Source organism: Rhincodon typus, chromosome 2 (assembly GCF_021869965.1).
Source record: "Rhincodon typus isolate 14 chromosome 2, sRhiTyp1.1, whole genome shotgun sequence".
In the NCBI taxonomy this organism is placed as follows: Eukaryota; Metazoa; Chordata; class Chondrichthyes; order Orectolobiformes; family Rhincodontidae; genus Rhincodon; species Rhincodon typus.
In genome coordinates this window covers 9545851-9567878 of record NC_063333.1, presented here as the reverse complement: position 1 = coordinate 9567878, position 22028 = coordinate 9545851, and the positions used below count along the sequence as shown (strand labels likewise).

General features: G+C 41.6%; 1 protein-coding gene across 6 annotated transcripts in view; it reads left to right on the top strand.

The window, feature by feature from the left end:
• Positions 1 to 22028, top strand: part of ccdc13 (coiled-coil domain containing 13) — a 40560-nt gene continuing 18532 nt past the window's right edge. For all 6 annotated transcript variants that reach the window (XM_048618454.1, XM_048618430.1, XM_048618445.1 and 3 more), the window contains exons 1-7: positions 1 to 345; positions 7024 to 7172; positions 16283 to 16425; positions 17645 to 17743; positions 18847 to 18963; positions 19852 to 19956; positions 21223 to 21393. In XM_048618454.1, the coding sequence (XP_048474411.1) occupies positions 98 to 345; positions 7024 to 7172; positions 16283 to 16425; positions 17645 to 17743; positions 18847 to 18963; positions 19852 to 19956; positions 21223 to 21393 (1032 nt within the window). In that variant the 5' untranslated portion in view covers positions 1 to 97. The remainder of the gene's footprint in view (positions 346 to 7023; positions 7173 to 16282; positions 16426 to 17644; positions 17744 to 18846; positions 18964 to 19851; positions 19957 to 21222; positions 21394 to 22028) is intronic.

Genomic DNA, 22028 nt, shown 5'->3' with positions numbered 1-22028 from the left:
CATCAGAGACTCCGACATCGAGTGGAAAGGAGGGAATCGGCAGAAAGAATCCGCACCGGGGAGGGGGGAAGGCCGGGTCGTGCGGGGCTTTTACTCGATGGACAGTACGGATGAGCTGGTGACCCAGGGCCTGAGGCAACAGTTCCAGGCCCTGCAGGAGCAGCAGCAGCAGAGGAGGAGGCAGAGGATGACGCTGGCCCGCTGCGGGAAGGAGAAGGAGCCTGAGCCTGGCCCTGGCCCTGGCCCTGGCCCCGGCCCCGCGGACGCCTCTATACGGCCGGAGGAAGACCTGGGGCTGCAGCTGGTGAAGGCCGAGATCTGCAGCACCGCCGACATCAGCAAAAGGTAATTACACACATCTTTTACAAACTTATAATATACACATACAGATATATAATATATACACACACATACATATATATGTGCCCACACACAGTTATGCACACATACCGATACTTGTACTGACAGATATATACATATATACACATTTTATACACACGCATACATATACTGATGTATATAGACACCCACACTAATACATATATGCAGATACATATATACGAAAATACATATAATACACATGTATAGATAAATATATACTGACATACCAATACACACATATATAACACAGAATTAGATACAAATAAACTGATAGATTTATACGCACCCACAAACGTTTACATACACGCACACATACAGGTGTAAGAGGGCATTATTGTTTCTATTTTAAACAATCAATGTACATGGGCAAAGACAGGAGAATGGCGCAAAGTGATGATGCTCATTTGGAAGAGCTGCCACAAACACAATAGGACAAATGTTCCATGCACCTCCCATCCCTTCTGTACCGTAACAACTCTCAATCTCAAATAGTTAGCACAGGCAGAAGGTAATTTGCAAAATAAGCAAATAGGAGGAGAGAATAAACCTTTTCTCACAGTGAGCAGTCAGGTTCTGGAATGGGTTGCCTGGAGATGTGAGGGAGATAGGTTCAATTGCGGCATCCAAGAGGGCACTGGATGATTATTTGGATGAAACTGTGCGCAATCGTTGAAGACAGGAGAATGGCACAAAGTGATGATGTTAATTGAGAGAGCCAGTGCAGACATGATGAGCCGAATGCTGTAACACTTCTGTTGATGCAGGAACGATGTTTCCAATCTCGGGGAGTCCAGAACCAGGGGTCACAGTCTAAGGAAATGGGGTAGACCATTAAGGACTGAGATATGGAGAAATTTCTTCACCCAGAGAGTGGTGAGGCAGTGGAATTCATTATTACAAAAAGCAGTTGAGACCAGAACACTGAGGGTGGCAAGGGTGTGAAATGTACTCTGGGTGGGAGATTTCAATGTGCACCACCAAGAATGGCTTGCCAGCAGCACTACTGATCAAGTTGATCAGGTCCTGAAGGACAGAGCTTCTAGACATAATCTGCAGCAGGTGGTAAGGGAACCAACAAGAGGGAAAAACATACTTGACTTCAGCCTGCATGCAGATGCATCTGTCCATGAAGCATGGTGGCACAGTGGTTAGCACTGCTGCCTAACAGTGCCATGGACCTGGGTTCGATCCCAGCCTTGGGTCTGCTTTAATGTTCTTCCTGTGTTTGTGTGGGTTTCTACCATGTGCTCTGGTTTCCCCCTACAGGTTAAGTGGATTGGCTATACTAAATTGTCCCATAGTGTCCAGAGTTGTGTAGGTTAGGTGGATTAGCCATGGTAAATGCAGGATTATGGGGTCATGGTGGGATGCTTACAGAGGGTGGTTGCAGATGTGATGGGCCTAATGGCCTCTATCTGCACTGTAGGGATTCTATGGCAGTATCAATAAGAGTGACCACCATACAGTCCTTGTGGAAATAAAATCAAATTGAAAAAAAACCCTCTATCATATTATGTGACACCACCACAGTGCTAAATAGGAGAGCAGATCCAGCAACTTAAGACTAGGCATCCATGAGGCACTGTGGGCCATGACAGCACAGAATTATATATAGCACAATCTGTATTCTCATGGCTTAGCATATCCCCCAGCATCACAGATATCAGTCTCCAGCCAATTTGATTCACTCCACTTGATATCAAGAAACGGTTGGAGGCATTGGTTTTTGCAAAGGCTATGTGTCCTGACAACAGTTCGGCAATAGTACTGAAGACTTGTGCTCCCGTTCTTCCCATCCCCCTAGCCAAGAAGTTCTTCCAGTACAGTGGAAAATTGCCGCCCCATCAGTCTATTCTCAATCATCAGTAAAGTGGCACATTTGTTAGCACTGCTGCCTCACAGTGCCAGGGACCTGGGTTCAATTTCACTCTCAGGTGACTGTCTGTGTGGAGTTTGCACATTCTCCGTGTCTGCTTGGGTTTCCCCCGGGTGCTCCAGTTTCCTCCCACAGCACAAAGACTAGGTGGATTGGCCATGCTAAATTGCCCATAGTGTTCCAGGATGTGTAGATTAGGTGGGTTGTAGGGGAATGGGTTTGGGTGGGTGCTCTGAGGGTCGGTGTGGACTTGTTGGGCTGAAGGGCCTGTTTCCACACTGTAGGGATTCTATGATTTCTATGATAAAGTGATGAAAGATGTCGTCAACAATGCTATCAGCTCAGCAATAATCAGGTCAGGGATGCCCAGTTTGGATTCTGCTAGGGCCACTCAGCTCTTGACTTCATTATATCCTTGATTCAAATATAAACGGAAGATCTGAGTTCTAGAGGTGAAGTGAGAGTGTCACCCTTGACATCAAGGCCATGTTTGACTGAGTGTGGTATCAATGAGTCCTAGAAAAGCTGGAATTCGTAGGTATTGGGACAAATCCTCCATTGATTGAAGTCAAACCCGGTAGATAGGAAGATTGTTGAGGTTGTTGGAAGTCAGTCATCTCAGCTCCAGGACATCGCTGCAGGAGTTCCTGAGGGTAGTGTCATCACCCCAACCATCTTCAGCTGCTTTAACAATGACCTTCCCTCCATCATAAGGTCAGAAGTGGGGATGTTCGCTGATGATTGCACAATGTTCAGCCCCATTCGCGACTCCTCAGATGTTGAAGCAGTCCAATATCCAGGCTTGGGGGCTGACAAGTGGCAAGTAACATTCACGCCACACAAATGCCAGGAAGTGACCATCTCCAATCTAACCACCATCCCCTGACATTCAATGGCATTACTATCGCTGATTTCCCAAATATCAATATTCTTGGGGTTACCATTGATCAGAATCTCAACTGGACTCTCCACATAAACACAGTGGCTACAAGAACAGAGCAGAGGCTAGGAATACTGTGGCTAGTAACTCAGCTTCTGAATCCCCAAAGCCTGTCCACCATCTACAAGGCACAAGTCAGGAGTGTGATAGAGTACTCCGTGCTTGTCTGGATGGGTGAAGCTCCAACAACACTCAAGGAGCTTGACACCATCCAGGACAAAGCAACCTGCTTGATTAGCACCACCTCCACAAACATGCACTCCCTCCACCACTGATGCTCAGAAGCAGCATTGTGTACTATTTACAAGATGCAGTGCAGAAATTCACTAAAGATCCTTTCACAACACCTTCTAAACCCACAACCACTTCCATTTAGAAGGAGAAGGGCAGCAGATACAGGGAACACCACCACCCTCTAGTTCCCCTCCAAGCCACTCACTATCCTGAATTGGAAATATGTCACTGTTCCATCACTGTCACTGGGTCAGAATCCTGGAATTCCCTCCCTAATGGCATTGTGGGTCAACAGCACATGGACTGCAGTGGTTCAAGAAGGCAGCTCATCACAACCTTCTCAAGGGCCAGTAGGGATGGGCAATCAATGCTGGCCAATGACACCCACATCCCATGAGTGAACAAACAAAAAGTTCCTAATATCATCCCTATTACAGATGTTAAGCTAACTAGTCTGTAGTTTTCTGCCCTCTGGCTCCCTTTTTGCATATAGGGTGTATGTACTGACCTATGAGAGTGAGGGGACGGAAGGAGTGCAATGAAAAGTGCCTGTTAGAGCAGGAACATAGTTGTAACTTAGTTTGATTTCCACAGCAGTATTCTTTGCATCAGAGTTCGCAACCCAAAATTTCAGCTCCCAACCTCCAATTTGGAAAGCCCTGTTCCAGAACTTCCCCCTAAAGTAGAGCTATTAAGCTTAGTCCTTCTCACAAAAGCAATGCTGCAAATGCTGTAAATTGGAAAATTAAAGCGAAAATACTGAAAATACTCAGGTCAGGCATCTGACATAGAGAGAGAACAGTTAATGCTTCAAATGCAGATCGTTGAGCACAGACAAGAGCATTAACTATAAGCAAAGGTTCACACCTACTTTCTTCACAGATGTGCCTAAGTACTTCCAGTATTTGTTGGTTTTTTTTGCTTCTGACACTCCAACATCTGTAAGTCACAGGTTCCTAATCCTCTGACTACACTGATCTCTCTGAGTTCGGGTTGAATATTTGTCCAGATAAATTGTAATGCTTCAATTTGTCCAGCAGGTGTCGGCTCAGGTATGTCGCACAGGGCAGTCAACCCAACTCATCTGGGTTTTGATCAGAAAGCACTGAGTAATATTGTATGTGGATAACAGGCTATGAGTTTATAGAGACACAGAGCTTTTACAGCATGGAACAAGGCTTTTGACCTATCATGTCCATGCTGGTCATCAAACATCAATTTATTCCAATCTCATTTTCCATCACTTGGCACATAGCCTTGAACGGTGTGGTATTTTTCTAAATATTTCTTAAATGTCTGTATCACCCTTTCACATAGTGAGTTCCAGATGCCCACAGTCCTCTGGGTGAAAATGTTTTTTGTTCAATCCCTCTAAACCACCTGCTGTTTACCTTAATACTATGCCTCTTCGTAACTGACCCCTCTACTAATGAGAAGCAAAACCCCATCATCAATGGATCCTGTAAAGCTGGGACCATGGAAATGTCTTTATGGAAAGCTGTTTGAATTTTATTGATGTAACTTGTAAAATTCTGAGCTTTTCTGACACTGTCTTCTGTTGCTGGTGGTGATTTTTGTCAAACTGCCTTTAATAAATTGGACAGAGTCTTCGATAGAGAAAGTTGTACAGTGTGGAAGCGTTTTGAACTGAATTAATGCTGTGTGAATGGTAGACACAGTTATCGCACTTCCATCTTGTATAAACCCAAATGTATCCTAACACCTGCTAATCCTCCATTAAATTGCTGCTTAAAATGTATCTCGAGCACTTGATTACCTATCCTAATGTCTCCTTTTTTAGCTTGCTGTCAATTTTTGTCTGATAACATACCTGTGAATGATCTTTGGATATCTTTCTATGATAAAGGTACGATATAAAGTAGCTTCGTCAAAGAGGTACTTTTATTGGGCATGTAAAAGTAAGAACAAGAAGTAGAAAGATGCAAAGAGTTAGGAAGTGAATGTTATTGCTGAACTAAATTTCACTCTTTTTTATTTGGGTGTTGATTAATCCGTTTGTAATGATTTCAGTATGATTAGGTTAAGCAATTGCACCGGAATAGTGCAGGTTGGAAATTATATACCATGATGTGTGAGAATAATAAATCCAGTGGACCAAATGATAACGAGTGTTTTCTGTTTCCATGCTTTCTTTTGTAAAAAAAAAACTTCCATGACATGTGGGCATCGCTGGCAAGGCCAGCATATGTTGCCTAACCCCAATTACTTTTAACTGAGTAGCTTGCTAGGCCATTTGAGAGAGCAGATGAGAGGCAACTTCATTGTGGATGCAAAATCACACCTACATTGGAACAGGTAAGGAAGACTGATTTCCTTCTCCAAAGGACATTAGTGAACCTGATGAGTTTTTACACATATCATTGGTAGTTGTCATAGTCAATGTTGCTAGCTCTCAGTGCCACATTTTATCAATTGAATTCAAATTCCACCATCTGGCCTGTTTGTTCCTTCCCTGATCAGATTGAACTTGTTTTTGTTATTCATTTATGAGATATGGGCATCCCTGGCTAAACCGTCCTAATTGCTCATGAGAAGTGGTGGTGTGAGCCTTGTACTTGAGCAATGCAGCCCATTTGGCATAGATACATTCATCGTGCTGTTAGGAAGGAAGTTCTAGGATTTTGAGCCAATGAGACTGAAGTAACTGTGATATATATCCAAATCAGGGTGACAAGTGACTTTAAGTGGAGCCTGCAGGAGGTCATAAAAGCCTTGTCCTAGTGGTAGCAGTCATGAGTTTTGAAGGTGCTGACTAAGGAGCCTTGCTGAGCTTTTGCAGACCATCTTTAGATTGTATGTACGGCTGCTACTGAGCATCAGTGGTGGAAGACGTGGATGTTCGTGTACCAGTCAAACGGGCTGCTTTATCCCAGATGGCGTGAAGCTTCTCGAGTGTTGTAGGAGCTGCACTCATCCAGCCAACTCGGGATTCAAAGCCACAAGATTAATTTCCAGTTTTTAGAATTTTAGTTAATCGTATAAGCCAACATAACTTTAAGGAATATTAGGAATGATCAGACTGAGGTTTATAAAATGATGAAGGGAATAGATTGTGTTCAAGATGACAGTTTGTTCCAGTTAAGTAGCTTGGGGAGGACTAGGCCCACAATTTTAGGTGTTTGTAGGTTAGATGCCAGGAGCTATTCCCAAAAAAAAAGTGGAATTCTGGAACAGGCTGCCACTCGTGCAGTGGCTAGTAGATTGTTGAATTCCTGCAAAAATAAGCTGAACTTATTTCTGGCAGGATTGGAGATCACCTTGTATGAAAGGTAGACTCTGTAAAGAATTATTGGTGTTTGAGTGAGCTGCTGGACTAGTTTCAATTGTGTAAGGGCCTGGAGAGGAAGTTCTCAAATATTCGTTTCCCTAAATCAACCTGGGTGTTTATTCTCTCCTGTCCCTGTAAATCAAAGGTTTTCTGGGAGTGGTGCGGTTAGTGTATTTGCTGTGAGGTACCAAGATATCACCATTGTCTAACACTGGCTGGATGGAGCAGGGGCTGTTCCCTTGGCCCTCCTTGTTTGCATGTCTGTAGTAAGTGGTCTTTTGTTTGAAACCTTGAACTTTCCAGCTTGCTGGAGAACGAGAACGAACTGCTACAGGAGCAGATCCATGAGCTAAGGGATGAGAATGGACGGCTTTACAAGCTCCTTAATGAAAAGAATTTTGAACTTAAACACCTGAAAAAGAAAAGTGAAGATGATCGACTTGCTCTGGCAGGTAAACGTACTACTGGAGATGTGGACTGCTGTATTGGTATGTGGATTTCTGTTTGAATGACTTCCAGAAGGAATGAAGCTGCACCTCTGATGGGAATGTTGAGATGCTTTAGGAATACCACATGTCAGTTTTATAAAGTAATTATCAATAAAGGTAGACTCCTAGAATTAGGCAGGTGACATACAATTCAACCTTGTTAAATTCAAAAATGAAAAAATAACAGATGTCTGGAGAAATATAAGACGATAATCTTAGAATATTTTCAGTGGGGCTTTAAGTATAAATGTGACTGATCATCTGTCCAGGAGCTAAGATGAGAATATTTTTCATTTTTCGTTAATTGATAAAAGATATTCCTGAATGGAAAGCACTGATTGGCCTCCAGTATTTTTGCATGATTCTAAGAGCTATACAGTATGAAAGGAAACCGTTCTGCTCATTAAGTCTATGCAGTTCCTTGTGTGGCCAATCCAGCTTGTCCCATTTCCCTTATCTTTGCCAAATCCATGCAATTTCATTTCTTCTCAAATTATTTATCCAGTTTATCATTAAAGACTACTATTGTATTGAGTCCACCAGTGTATCAAGCTATGCATTTAATTTCTAAACAAAGGCTTGCTACGTAAAAAATTACTACATTTGTCCTCTGTTTTATTTTTGCCAGTCATCTTAAATCAATGCCCTCGGGTTGAGATTGTGGTGATCTATCAGTTATTTTCCAAACAGCAACAAACGGAATTGCACAACATGAAATGTAACATGTTTGGTACATATATGTTTGTAGGAAAAGGGGAAGACTGTTAGGCCAGTACACATTGAACTTTGCTGTTTGGGGATTCCTGCAAATATTTCCCTGACCGCAGCACCACTCAAAATACACTGGGTCAGCAAGCATATCCACCCTGTAAGTCCCCAGATCGCCATGGAAAATTTAGAGTGAGCAGAGCACAGTTCTCGCAAACACAAAGTCCCAAGTTTACATTAAGAATATCCTCCATTTGTATTTTCGGCATTATCATTGTGCCAGATGGGACAGCCTTTGAATAGATCTAGCAACTCAAGACTGGGTATCCATGAGGAACTGTGGGTCATCAGAAAGTAGAATTGTATTAATCACAATCTGTAATTTCATGACCCAGCATATCCCTACTCAGCCTTTACCGTCAAGCCAGGTCCAATGCATATGTAAGGGTTAGGAAGCTAAAATGCATATGTAAGGTTTAGGAAGCTAAAATCAGACAGCGCCTGTGAGGAATATGAAAAAAATGGCAAGAACTCAAGCAGGGAATTAAGAGAGCAAGGAGGTGCCATGAAATGACCTTTGCAAGCAGGGTTAAAGAGAATCCCAAGGCTTTTTGACATCCATTAAAAACAAGAGGATAACCACGGAGAAAGTAGGGCCACTCAAGGATGCTTGGGGGCAGAGGATGTGGGTGAGATCCTAAATGAGTACTTTATGTCGGTATTCACCCAGGAGAAGTACGTGGAGCATGCTAATATGCTAGGGCATTTTGAGATCAAGAAAGAAGTGGTGTTAGGTCTCTTGAAGAGCATTAAAGTGGCTAAGTTCCCAGGGCCTGATGGTATTTTCCCCAGGTTACTGAGAGAGGCAACAGAGGAGATTGCTGGGGCCTTGACCAAGATCTTTGTATCCTCACTAGCCACTGGAGAGGTGCTGGAGGACTGGCACATAGCTAATGTTGTTCCCCTGTTCAAGAAGGAAAAGAGGGATAATCTGTGAAACTTACATTGGTGCTTGGGAAGCTATTCAGGAGAATTCTTTGGGGTAGGATTTACGCGCATTTGGAAAAACATGGCCTAATTAGGGACAGTGCAGCATGGCTTTGTGTGGGGCAGATTATGTCTTACTAACTTGATTGAATTTTTTGAGCAGGTGACGAAGGTGCTCGTTGAGGGTAGAGCAGTAGATGTGATGTACATGAATTTTAGTAAGGCTTTTGACTGGGTCCCTAATGGTATGCTCATCCAGGAGATTAAGATGCATGGGATCTACAGTGACTTGGCTGCTTGGATTCAGAATTAGCTTGCCCATAGACGGCAAAGGGTAGTGGTGGAAGGGTGTTTTTCTGGCTGGAGGACTGTGACTAATGGTGTTCCACAGGGATCTGTACTGGGACCTCTGCTGTTTGTGATATATAGAGTCCTACAGCACAGAGACAGGCCCTTTGGCCCAACTGGTCCGTGTTGACCGTAATATCCATCCATGTTAACCCCACTTCTGTGCACTTGGCCCATATCCCTCTAAACCTTTCCTATCCATGCATTCGTCCAAATGCCTTTTAAATGTTATTAATGTACCTGCCTCAAACACTTTTGCTGACAGCTCATTCCGTATACGTACCACCCTCTGTGTAAAAATAAAAGTGGCCCCTCTTTGATTCCCCAACCCTGGGAATAAGACTCAGTGCATTCACCCTATCCTCACCACTCGTGATCTTATATACTTCTACACCTTAAGGAAGAAAGTCCTAGCTTGTCCAACCTCTCCCTATAACTCAGTCCCTTGAGTCCTGGCAACATCCTCGTAAATTTCTTCTGCACCGTTTCTAGTTTAAAAACATCCTTCCTATAGCAAGGTGACCAAAACTGAACACTGTACTCCAAGTGTGGCCTCACCAACGTCCTGTACAACTGCAACATAACTTCCCAACTTCTATACTCAATGCCTTGACTGATGAAGGCCAGTGTCCCAAAAACTTTCTTCACTGCCCTGTCTATCTGTGAATCCACTTTCAAAGAACCGTGCACCTGAACTCCAAGGTCCCTCTGCTCCACTACACTCCTTAAGGCCGTACCATTCACAATGAAACTCCTATTTTGGTTTGATTTTCCAAAATGTAACACCTCACACTTATCTATATTAAACTCCATTTTCCATTTCTTGGCCCACTTCCCCAGCTGATCAAGATCCTGCTGCAATTTCTGATAACTGTCCGCGATACCACCTATTTTAGTGTCATCTGCAAACTTATTAATCCAAATTATCGATATAGATAACAAATAGCAATGGGCCCAGCACCAACCCCTGAGGCACACCACTTGTCACAGGCCTCCAGTTCGAAAAGCGCCTTCTGCTTCCTACCATCAAGCCAATTGAGTGTCCATTTTGCCAGCTCTCCCTCAATTTGATGCAATCTAACCTTCCAGAGCAGCCTACCATGTGGAACCTTATCAAAGGCCTTACTGAAGTCCATATAGACTACGTCTACCGCCCTGCCCTCTTCAACTTTCCTGGTCACTTCATCAAAGAACTCTTAACAAATTTGTGAGGCATGATCTCCCATGCACAAAGCCATGCTGACTACTCCTAATTGAATCCTGTCTTTCCAAATGCATGTTTATCTTATCCCTCAGAATCTTCTCAAGTAACTTACTTACCACAGATGTTAGGTTTACTGATCTATAACTCCCAGGTTTTTCTTTGCAGCCCTTCTTGAATAAGGGCACAACATTCCCTACCCTTCAGTCTTTTGGGACCTCACCCATGGCTAACAAAGATGCAAATATATCAGCCAGGGCCCCCGCAATTTCTTCTCTAGCCTTTTGCAGAGTTCTTGGATATATCTGGTCAGGACCAGGAGATTTATCCACCTTCATACATTCTAATACTTCCAATACCACCTCTACTGTGATATGGACTGCTCCCAAGATAGCGCCACTAATTTCCTCAAGTTCCTAAGTCTTCATGTCGATCTCCATGGTAAACACAGAAGAAAAATATTCATTGAGGATCCTGCCCATCTCCAGCGGTTCCACACATGCATGTCCACTTTGGTCCTTGAAGGGTCCTATTCTTTCCCTAGTTATTCTTTTTCCTTTAATATACTTAAAGAATCTCTTTGGATTCACCCTAATCTTCTCAGCCAAAGCTATCTCATGCTGCCTTTTCACCCTCCTGATTTCCTTCTTCGGTAAACTCCTGTATCCCCTCTATACCTCCAGGGATTCCCTTGATCTCAGTTGCCTGTACCTGAGCCGTGCCTCCTTTTTTTCTGGTCAAAGCCTCAATATCTCTTGTCATCCAGGGTTCCCTACTCCTGCCAACCTTGACCTTCACCCTCACAGGAACATATAGACCTTGAGCTCTAGCCATCAGACTTCTAAAGGCCTCCCACTTGTTGGAGGTCTCTTCACCTGCAAGCAAATTACTCCACTTTACCCCTGTAAGCTCCTGTCTAATTCCATCAAAATTTGCCTTGCCCCAATTTAGAACTTGAACCTGTGGACCAGTTTTGTCCCTTTCCATAACTATTTTAAAATTAATAGAACTATGATCACTACTTTTTGTAGACGGGACATGCCTGGGCAATTTTCCATATTATTAGGCAGATGCCAGTGTTGAAGCTATACTAAAGTAGCTTCGCCTAGCAACTGGAATACATTTATTCAGTAACACTGCTGGATTGTCAGGGCTCATGGCCTTTGCAGTATCCAGTGCCTCAGTGATATTATATGGACTGAACTGAATTGGTTGAATTGATATCTAACTAATATCCTGCCACATCCAGTCATGAATGGTGGTGGACAATTAAATAACTCAGTGGAGGAGGAGGCTCCATAAACATCCCCATCCCTGTCAATGATGAGGGAGTCCAGCACATCAATGGAAAAGATAACTGAACCATTTTCAGCAAGAATTGTCAAGAGGATGATCTATCTAGTCTCCTCCAGAGGCCTATAACGTTGTAGATATTAGTTCAACCAATTCAGTTCATACCATATATCGAAGGGCTGAATGGCCTACTCCTGCTCCCGGTTTCTATGTTAACTTATCCCTTTGACCTGTGCCAATTCAAATATTGGTGTCTTGGAAATCTAATGCTTTCCTTGTGTGTTGTGATTTTAAATTTAACATGGTTGATAATTAATTAGGATGTCAACAAATTCTTTTATTTCTATTTTTTATGAGCCCAAGAAAAAAAAAATCAAAAAACACCCTCAAAAATAAATGTTTGTGCCTGTACCCCACACCCCCTCCCCCGGACACAAGGTCGCTTCCACCCTTGTTCATTTAACCACATAATGATATTTTATTCCTTTTTACCCTGTGTTGTTTTGCTAGGAACTGGGCATCACCGGCTGGGTCATTATTTGTGACTAGTCACTAGTTGCCCTTGTGGACATGGTGGTGAGTTTCCTTCTGGAACTGGTGTAGTATTGGTGCAACTAAAAACATTATGGAGGGAAATCCAGGCTTTTGATCTAGTGACAGTGAAAGAATGGGAATTTAGTTCCAATTCAAGATGGTGTGAGTCTTGGAATTTGTAATGTTCCCTTGTGTCTGCTGTCTTTGTTTCAGATTTGCAAGGTGCTATTGAAGGTTTAGGAAATATTGTCCCTGATTTCACCGTTTGTGACAAAGTGATGGCACACACCTCTGAGTTCAAAGAAAGCTACTTACAAACAAGCCACAATCTTGGGTGCAGATTTCCACTTTCCTACATTACAGAATTGATCATAATGGACAAACCTTGACATCTCACAAATATCAAATCAATTTACCAGAGCCAGTGGGATTTTTCAGCAGTTTGCTGTTGAAAACCAAGGAACTCCTCACTCAAGAAGGTGTAACTTTTTCAATGTTTTTTACATTAGCGTTAAAGGGTGCACTATTGCCATTTCATTGATTTCTATTTGATTTCAGTCTGGCTAGACTTCTGAAATCCACTTTGTCATTTGTTTCTCTTTCCTCTCAAAGATAAGAATATTTGTTCTGCAAATGCAGGCAATAAGGAACATATTCTAGCCCATTGATCTTGTGTAATTTACAAGAGCAATATGTTGGTTTGTTTTTGTCAACTGTTATCCCTCAAACAAAAGCAGATTATCTAATCAATATCATATTGCTCCTTATAGAATCTTGCTGTGCATACATTGGCTGCTGCATTATTTTGGAAAGTACAGTTTGAAAAGCACATAATTGGCTGTAAACTCTGGGATTCCCTGTCACAACTTCTACACCTCTCTTTCTGCTTGTAAGATGCCCCTTAAAAATTCTCCCTTTGATGTTTTTGATCATCTGCTCTGATATCGTATATTGCTGTTTTTGTTAGTATTGTTCTCGTTAAGCAGGTTGCAATGTTTCACATTGTTAAATGTGCTAAACAACCGTAGGTTGTTGCAAAACATTTTGGGAATTCCAAAGTTCTGAAAAGCACAAGTCTTTCATTATTTCACTGTGAGGTTGCTGATCAGGAATATGAGAACAGGAGTAGGCCATTCATTCCATCTGAGCTTGTTCCACCATTCAGTTGGATAACTGTTGCTACAGGAATGGTAACTGTTGACTGAAAAGTAGCAAATATTAACCTCATTATTTAACAGAGGAAGGAGAGAGAAAATGGAGACCCATTACAACAGACCAGTTGGGAGGGGAAATGTTAGAATTTTATAAAAGATGTGATATCTGAACACTTAGAAAATAACGAAAACAGCAATGCTGGAAATCACACCGGGTCAGGCAGCATCCATGGAGAGAGAGAGCAAGCTAACGTTTCGAATCTAGTAGACTCTTCATCAGAGCTGCAAGCTGACATCATCTAGCCTCGAAACGGTAGCTTGCTCTCTCTCCGTGGATGCTGCCTGACCCACTGTGATTTCCAGCATTGTTTGTTTTCAGTACAGATTCCAGCATCTGCAGTAATTTGCTCCTACTTAGAAAATAATGATGTAATTGGGTGGAGTCAGCATGGATTTATGAAAGAAAATTCATGTTTGACAAACGTGTTATAGTTATTTGAAGGTGTTACCTGTAACTCAGAGGAGCATCAGGGGATGTGGTGTCTTTGGATTTCAGGATGTTTTTGACAAGGCTACCATACAGGAGGTTAGTAAACAAAATGAGAGCACTTGGGATTGGAGGTAATATAATGTATGAATTGAGAATTGGTTAACAGACAGAAAGCGAAGAGTAGAAATAAATGGATCATTCTCAGGATGGCAGGCTGTTTTTAGTGGACTGCCGTAAGGATCATTGCTGAAGCTATAGCTGTTCAGAATCTGTATTAAAAATTTGAATGTGTGGACTGAATATAATATTTCCAAACTTTCTGATGATACAAAACTATAAGTGGCATTGTAAGTTATGAGAAAAATGTAAAGAGACTATAAGGGGACTTGGACATGCTAAATGAATATTCAAGAACATGGCAGTTGGAATATAATGAAAATAAGTGTTAAAAAAAGTAGACAATATTTCTTAAATGTTGAAGGGTTTGGAAGAATTGATGTTCAAAGGGACCTTGTTATCTTTGTTCATAACTGACCAAAAACTAGCACAGAGGTGCTGCAAGCAATTGGGAAGGCAAATGATATGTGGCCATCATCACAAGGATATTTATGTAGAGACATAAGATGTTTTCATGTAAATTATTGATCCTTGAGATGCCACACCTAGAGTCATATATTCAGTCTTGGTCTCCTTATCTAAACAGCTGGGTTAAAATTCTGGAACTGTCTTCCAAACAGCACTGCGAGTGTCCCTACACCCCAAGGACCTAAGTGTTTGAAAAGCTAGATCACCACAGTTTCTCCAGTGCGATTAAGGATATGCTATTAATGCTGGCCTAGCCAATGATACCCACATCAAAGTTTTGGAGTAGATTCTGGAGTAGATCGATACCCACATCAATTGGATGGATTTTTAAAAATGCTTGCCATGGAAAGATTGCATCGGAGTCTCACCAGCTAATCCCTGGGATAGCAGGATTATTTTACAAAACGAGATTAAGGAGGCTGGGCCTGAATTCTCTAACATTTCAAAGTCTAAGGGATAATCTCATTGAAGCTTACAAAATTCTTACAAGGTTGATATAGGTAAGATGTTTCTCCTGGTTAGTATGTCTAGAAACAGACATCATATTCTCAGAATAAAGGATAGTCCATTTAAAATTGAGGTAGAGTCATAGAGCTGTGCAGTGTTGAAACAGACCCCTTGGTTCAACTCATCCACGCCAACCAGATATTCTAAATTAATCTTGTCCCATTTGCTAGCATTTGGCCCATATCCCTCTAAACCCTTCCTATTCACATACCCATCTAGGTGCCTTTTAAATGTTGTAACTGTACAGCCTCCACCACTTTCTTTGGCAGCTCATTCCATACATGCACGACCCTCTACCTGAAAAAGTTGTCTCTGGGACCCTTTTAAATCTTTCCCCCTTACTTTAAACCTGTGCCCTCTAGTTTTGGACTCTGCTACCCTGGGGATAAGACCTTGGCTACTCACCCTATCTATGCCCCTCATGATTTTATAAACTTCTATAAGGTCACCCCTCAGCATCCAACACTCCAGGGAAAATGGCCCTAGCTTATTCAGCCTTTCCCTATAGGTCAAATCCTCCAACCCTGACAACGTCCTTGTAAATCTTCTCTGAACCCTTTCAAGTTTCACAACATCCTTCCTATATCAGGGAGACTAGAAGTTAATGCAGTATTCCAAAAGTGGCCTAACCAATGTCCTATACAGCTGCAACATAACCTCCCAACTTCTATACTCAATGCACTGACCAATAAAGACAAGCATACCAAACACCTTCTTCACTATCCTGAATACTTGCGACCCTATTTTCAAGGATGTATGAACCTGCGCTCTAAGGTTTGTTTGTTCAGCCACACTCCCCAGGACTGTACCAGTAAGTGTACAAGAGGAGGAATTTTTCATTTAGAAGGTGATGAATCTTCTGGACTGTGGAAGCTCAATCATTGAGCATTGTCAAGGCAGAAACTGATAGATTTCAGGATACTAATGAGATCAAGTAATAATGGGGACAGCCTATGGGGAAGTCATGGTGAGATAGAAGATCAGCCATCATTTTATTCAATTGTACAGCTAGCTCAATGTGCTGAGTGGCTTACTCCTGCTGCTATGTTTCTAAGCATCTTGACTTCATCCACACATTATGAATTCATAACCCTGACAAAAATGTCCTGGGACCTCCTTGAAGACTGCAGTAAAGGGGAGAGATTGAAGACTAGGGGAGGGTTGGTTAATATGGCATAGAACTTGCTTGTTAATGAAACAGACAGTGTGTGCAGGCAGCTCTTTGAAACACTGTGCCTACTAGCTAAACTCTGTGACTGTGTTGCAGGAACAGCTGGTATAGCAGGCGACGTGGCTGCAACCAAAATCGTCGAGCTGTCCAAGCGGAACCGTGAGCTAACTGTGGAAAATGAGAGCCTAAAATCCAAAATCAAGCAGCTGGGCAACAAGTTACGGGAGCTGGAAAAGGAGGTGTGGCTGCAGCTTTCTCATAGAATCTCAGAGGCACAATGAGGAATTGGCAACAATGATACTCAATCTTTCACCCCTGCGTATCAACCTGTGGGTACAAAAGAAACATATTTCCACCAGAACTGTTCCTCTGACTTAAATAAGGTGCTACATGGCCAGAGATGTGTTTAGTTATAAATATATTTTACCTCCATAAGAGCAGTCACGCTATCTTAGTATATGTGAAGTCATTTGAGACATTTCATCTTTTCTAAATAATTTAGGCCAGACAAGCAACAAGGAGTTTTGTAAGGTTGGAACAATTATCAATTCCTGAACCAGGGCATGTCCTCTGTATTCCAGAAAGTATTGTGAATAGACTATTACCCTTGACACTAGAGCAGTCTGGAGAAATGGACTTGTTCATATGGGTTATAAATCTCCTTACATGGTTGTGCCATGAACATAAAATCAGTGGGTAGATGCTGGTCTTTGTTAATTCAGTCAGAAACTTATAAAAATGATGCTGTGTTTCTACTCATGTCAGATTCACCAAGAAGTCATTCTTTCACTTGGAGTTAACCTGATCTTAAATTGTTGTTGTTTGATGCTCAGACTGTACCGTAAGCATTTCATCCTGAATCGGATCATTGAATCTCAAGTATTTTTGAATTTTATTAGGGTTATGCTTCAAAGAAGGCTGAGATTCTGTAATATCTTGGCATCATATTGCTGTAGCTGTTCTCATTTATATAGCAAAGATGCAGTACAGCATCAAATGCCTGTCCTTGCAGTGGCTGCAAACTGAATAGTTGCTTGGAAAGTGAAATTTGAAACTTTGATTCTGTTTCCCAGACCTTTCCTGAAGGATAGTGTTGGAGCCATTGCCCTGCCCTCCCTGTACAAGCTGTCTGACTAAATACAGCCAGTTTATACACTGTACCAAGATAACTGGAGGTCAGATTTTTTTCAACATCAATCTTAATGCTGTCACCTGGATATATGCTACAGAAAACCACCATTTCACAATGGGTCAGTGTTGGTTGTGGGAGTGGCACACATGTGCCATCTCAGTCCTAATGTTGAAAATCATGCTACTCCTTTTGACACTGCTGTCAGATAAATTTGTTTCATAAGCTGAAAAAGTGAGAACATAATTGTCTACTGTTCCTGTCATCATTTTGATATTTAATAGTTGTAACATTTTATGCTCTCAATTATATAATGCTTGTTTTGATAGCCTGAGGCCACTCAAACAGGCAGCCAAACAGTCAGCACCAAAGAATCATCTGGACACACCAACAAAGAATTGTCTTCCAGGATACAAAACAGCTCACTGGTCAGTCGAAAAAATAAGACTGTGTCTCTGTTGCTCTCTTTGCCTCTCCTCTGTCTTTTGTTGTTCATCTCGTGCTTTTTTTTATTTCCTACTCTGTATGTTGCCAATGCTTGCAGTTATTGGTCTCCCTTCTGTCTGCCTATCTACACCTGATAGAGATACCTGAGAATATGTGGGCCAGAGATAGGGTGGAAAGAAAGCTGTTATTCCATGGGTAGAGAGGTCAATAATCTTGGCGCATTGATTTAAGAGAAGAGGCAGAAGGCTACGAGGAAAGTTGAGGAGAAAGTTTTTCATGCAGGGTGGTTGGAGTCTGGAACTCACTGCCTGAAAGGTGAAACTCTTGTAATGTTTAAACTGTATTTAGATATTCACTGGTGTTGCCTAGAACTATGGACCAATAGCTGTAAAATGGGATTAGTGTAGTCAGATCTTTGTTTCACTGATGTGGACATGATGGCCTCTTTCTGTGCTGCAAAAATTTTAATTTTCTTCTCAGTCATCTGTTATTTTTCTTATATTTGTTTCTACATCTGTGTTTCCAGCTGGCTTTTGCACTGTTTCCTCAAGTTGTTCCTCATCTTCCTCACTTTCATTATCCTGCCCACCGTAACTGCAATTATGGAGATAGATTGGATAGGTGGGGACTGTTTCCCTTGGAGAGGAGAAGGCTAAGAGGAAATATGATAGAAGTTTTCAAAGCATCAATCATGCTTTGTTATTTTTATGTATCCTTATTTTCTTTGTTCTCTTCATGAGTTTTAGGTCTTTTTCCATTACCATTTGCTTTCTCTCCATGATTTTTCCTCAGTGCTGATCCCATTTTATTGCTGTACCTTCACCAGATGTTTGAGAAACTCATTTATATTATATACAATGGTAATACAGTGACAGATCGAGAAAAGGCCAACTAATACATCCTCTTCTATCACTTTCTTTCCTTTGTTTTCTCGTTTCTGCTGTTCCCATTCAACGTGTCACAATTAATTATTTTCATTTGAACAAAAATAATTGTGAAAACTACAATGATAACCGTGATCCTCAATCTGTACCTTGGTGCACATTGTAATTAGTTGTTGAATTCTGGTATTTGTTTTTAACAGTCTGACAGCCTTGATGCAAAAGCCCTACAGGAAAAACTTACAGCAACCAATCTAAAACTGATTGAGTCTCGAAACCAAGTACTGAGTGTCAAACAAGAGTTGAAAATGGCACACAAGGTATGCCATCTAACTTATGGTAACGCTAGTAAGGTTCGTTGGTTACAACAGCAGGGTCCTACCATCCACCACCGCCCCCCCATAGAAATGAGTAAGTTGCTTATACATGAAATCAAACATACGGGAATGTTTTAACTAGTCATGTGGGAAATAAGCAGTATTATATACCCTTCCACTGACTTCAACTGAGAGTAGAACTAGGCATGGTTTAAATTGGCATTGCACTTGCAGATGCATTGAACTTTAAACTGCACTTAGCAGTTTATTGAATTGAAAAGTGTGTCAGTTAGGTTGAAGTTGTTCCCATGTGTAAATTTCATTTGACTTCATTGCAAACGAAAGTAAAAAATTAGTCTGAAGTTAATGTTTGAAGTTTCATCAGAACTAGAAAAAGTTAAAGCTATATCAGATCTTAAGCAAGGGTATGGATGTGAAGGATGGGAAGAGAGGAAAGAATAAAAGGGCTCCTGATGGGTTGAAAGCCAAGAAAAGGGGAAACATGGCAAAAAAAAATGTTGTAAAGCAAAGGAAATGGTAATGTGAAAAGTAGAGAAAACAAAGGTGAATCTAGAAGAGGTTTAAATGGGGGCAGCAAAATCACTGCTAACAGCTGATTACCAAAAGAATGGGGGCAGAGGTTACAATTTGGAATTGTTGAACTGGGTGTTGAGTCCAGAAGGCTATAAAATGCCTAGATGAAGGATGAAGCGCTGTTCCTCAGCTTCTATTGAGCTTCAAAGTAAATGTTTAGCAGGCAGAGGTTCTGACATGTCAGAATGGGGATGGGACAGAAAATTAAAGTGACAGGCATTCAGAAATGTGGGCATATGTAGGTGTTGCGCAAAGTGGTCACCCAACATGCAGTGAAGATTTCCTTATTTTCACTAGGCATTGGCTAATGAAGTGGGGGAAGATGTGAATGTACAATATTTACTGAGTAACAAGGGGACATGGCGTGGCCGAGCTCAGCAGATCCAAATCTTACAGAAGAAGGTAAGACATCCCAAAGTGAGTTGTGGAGTGGGGGATAGGTTATTCTTCATTTACTTGTGCTGGTAACTAAAATTGTAGTATCTGGGTAGCAACTGTTGGGTTATTTCTGACTCATTGGCATTTATTTTCTGATTTGGAGGAGGAGATCTGCAGTGAGCCAGAACTTTGTCTCTAACTTACTGACTGTAACCAAGTCTTAAAACATTGTCTTTACTAATTTAAATGGAGAAATATATGTAGTTGTCAAATCTAAGAGAATAAATTTGGCCCAATATTATAGATTAATCAAAGATATTTGTTGAACAAAAGAATCAACTGCTTGCACGTTAGATTAAAAAAGCTTGTACTATAAACTGGAAGATAAATCGACTATTTCAAACAAGGCAGCAAATTACAGTTCTTTTGGACCATTTTTTCCAAATACCTTCCAAATCCAGATTTAAGTTTTTAAGAAGTTTTGTAGCTCAGGTTGTGGATGAGGTTGTAGACTTGCTCGCCAAGCCAGTGTGTTTGATTGCAGACGTTTTGTCACCCTGCTAGGTAACATTGTCAGTGCGCCTCCGGTGAAGCGTTGGTGTTCTGTCCCACTTATTATTTACATGCTTTGGTTTGCTGGGGTGGCATTACTTCCAGTTCTGTTTTTCAGTGGTTTGTATATCGGGTGCAGTTCAATGTGTTTTTTGATGGAGTTCCAGTTGGAATGCCAGGCCTCCAGGAATTCCATGGCATGTCTCTGTTTGGCTTGTGCTATTAGGGATGTGTTGTCCCAGTCGAATTTATGTCCTTCTTTGTCTGTGTGCATTGAGACCAGTGAGATTTGGTCATGTCTCTTGGTGGCTAATTGGTGTTCATGTATCCTTATTGTCGGTTTTCTTCCAGTTTGGCCTGTGTAATGTTTCTCACAGTCCTTGCATGGTATTTTGTATAATACATTAGTTTTATTGGTTGTAGATATGGGATCCTTTATGTTCGTTAGTTGCTGTTGCAGGGTGCTTGTTGGTTTGTGGGTTACCCTGATACCTAGGGGTCTGAGTAGTCGTGTGGTCGTGTCTGATATGTCTCTGATGTACGGTAGGGTGACTAGTGTGTCTGGCCATGTTGTGTCTTCTTGTGGTCTGTCGTGGAGGTAACGGCGGACTGAAGAAACTGCTGGTGATTAGCAATGTTACGGAGGATATATGAGATTTGTAATCGATTTTAATGCAAAAAAAATCATTGTGGCACAGTCTGTTCCTGCGTATCTTATTATTTCTCATGTTTAACTAGGTCCAAGAGTTGGAAAGCCAAATGGGGCTAAATGGCCAGAAAGGACGGTTATCTGAACACAGCGTGGAAGAGGAAATGCTAGGTATTTCAGGATTGCGACGTTTGTCAAATCAAGATAAAAATGTAGCATACATTCGTACACTGGAGAAAGAAAGAAAGGAAGCATTGGACGTAAGTACTTTATAATCTCTGAATAATACAGCACTACCCATGAGAAATTCACCATTTATTTCCATTCACGAAGCTCTCAAGGCTAATTTCCAAATATCAAAGTCAGAGCTGAGTTGCCCTAAGTATTACGAGTGGGGGATGGAGGAGGTATTTTGTTTGATGCTGAATTGTTCAGTATTCTGTTTGCATTGCTTGTACTTTTCTGTCTGTCTTCAAGAATGTCATAGGACCTTGTTATTTGTTATTTGTTCACACAAGGCAAAAACATAGTTCTGTGCTATGATAACCGTTAAACTGTGGAAGGCAAGTAGCAACTTCTACAAACATTATTCTACATTGATGCAAAGATTGTCTTGTTGCTGAAGCTTTACACCTTGCTTAGTAGGTGAAACACAACAATGCCAAATTTCAAACAATCACAGCAATTACACTACAGGATAAAGGGTTAAAATTGATTCAGAGATAGTAGGAACTGCCGATGCTGGAGAATCTGAGATAACAAGCTATAGAGCTGGAGTGAACACAGCAGGCCAAGCTGCATCAGAGGAGCAGGAAAGCTAACGTTTCGGGTCTGGACCCTTCTTCTCCTCTCCTCTGATGCTGCTTGGCCTGCTGCGTTCATCCAGCTCTACACC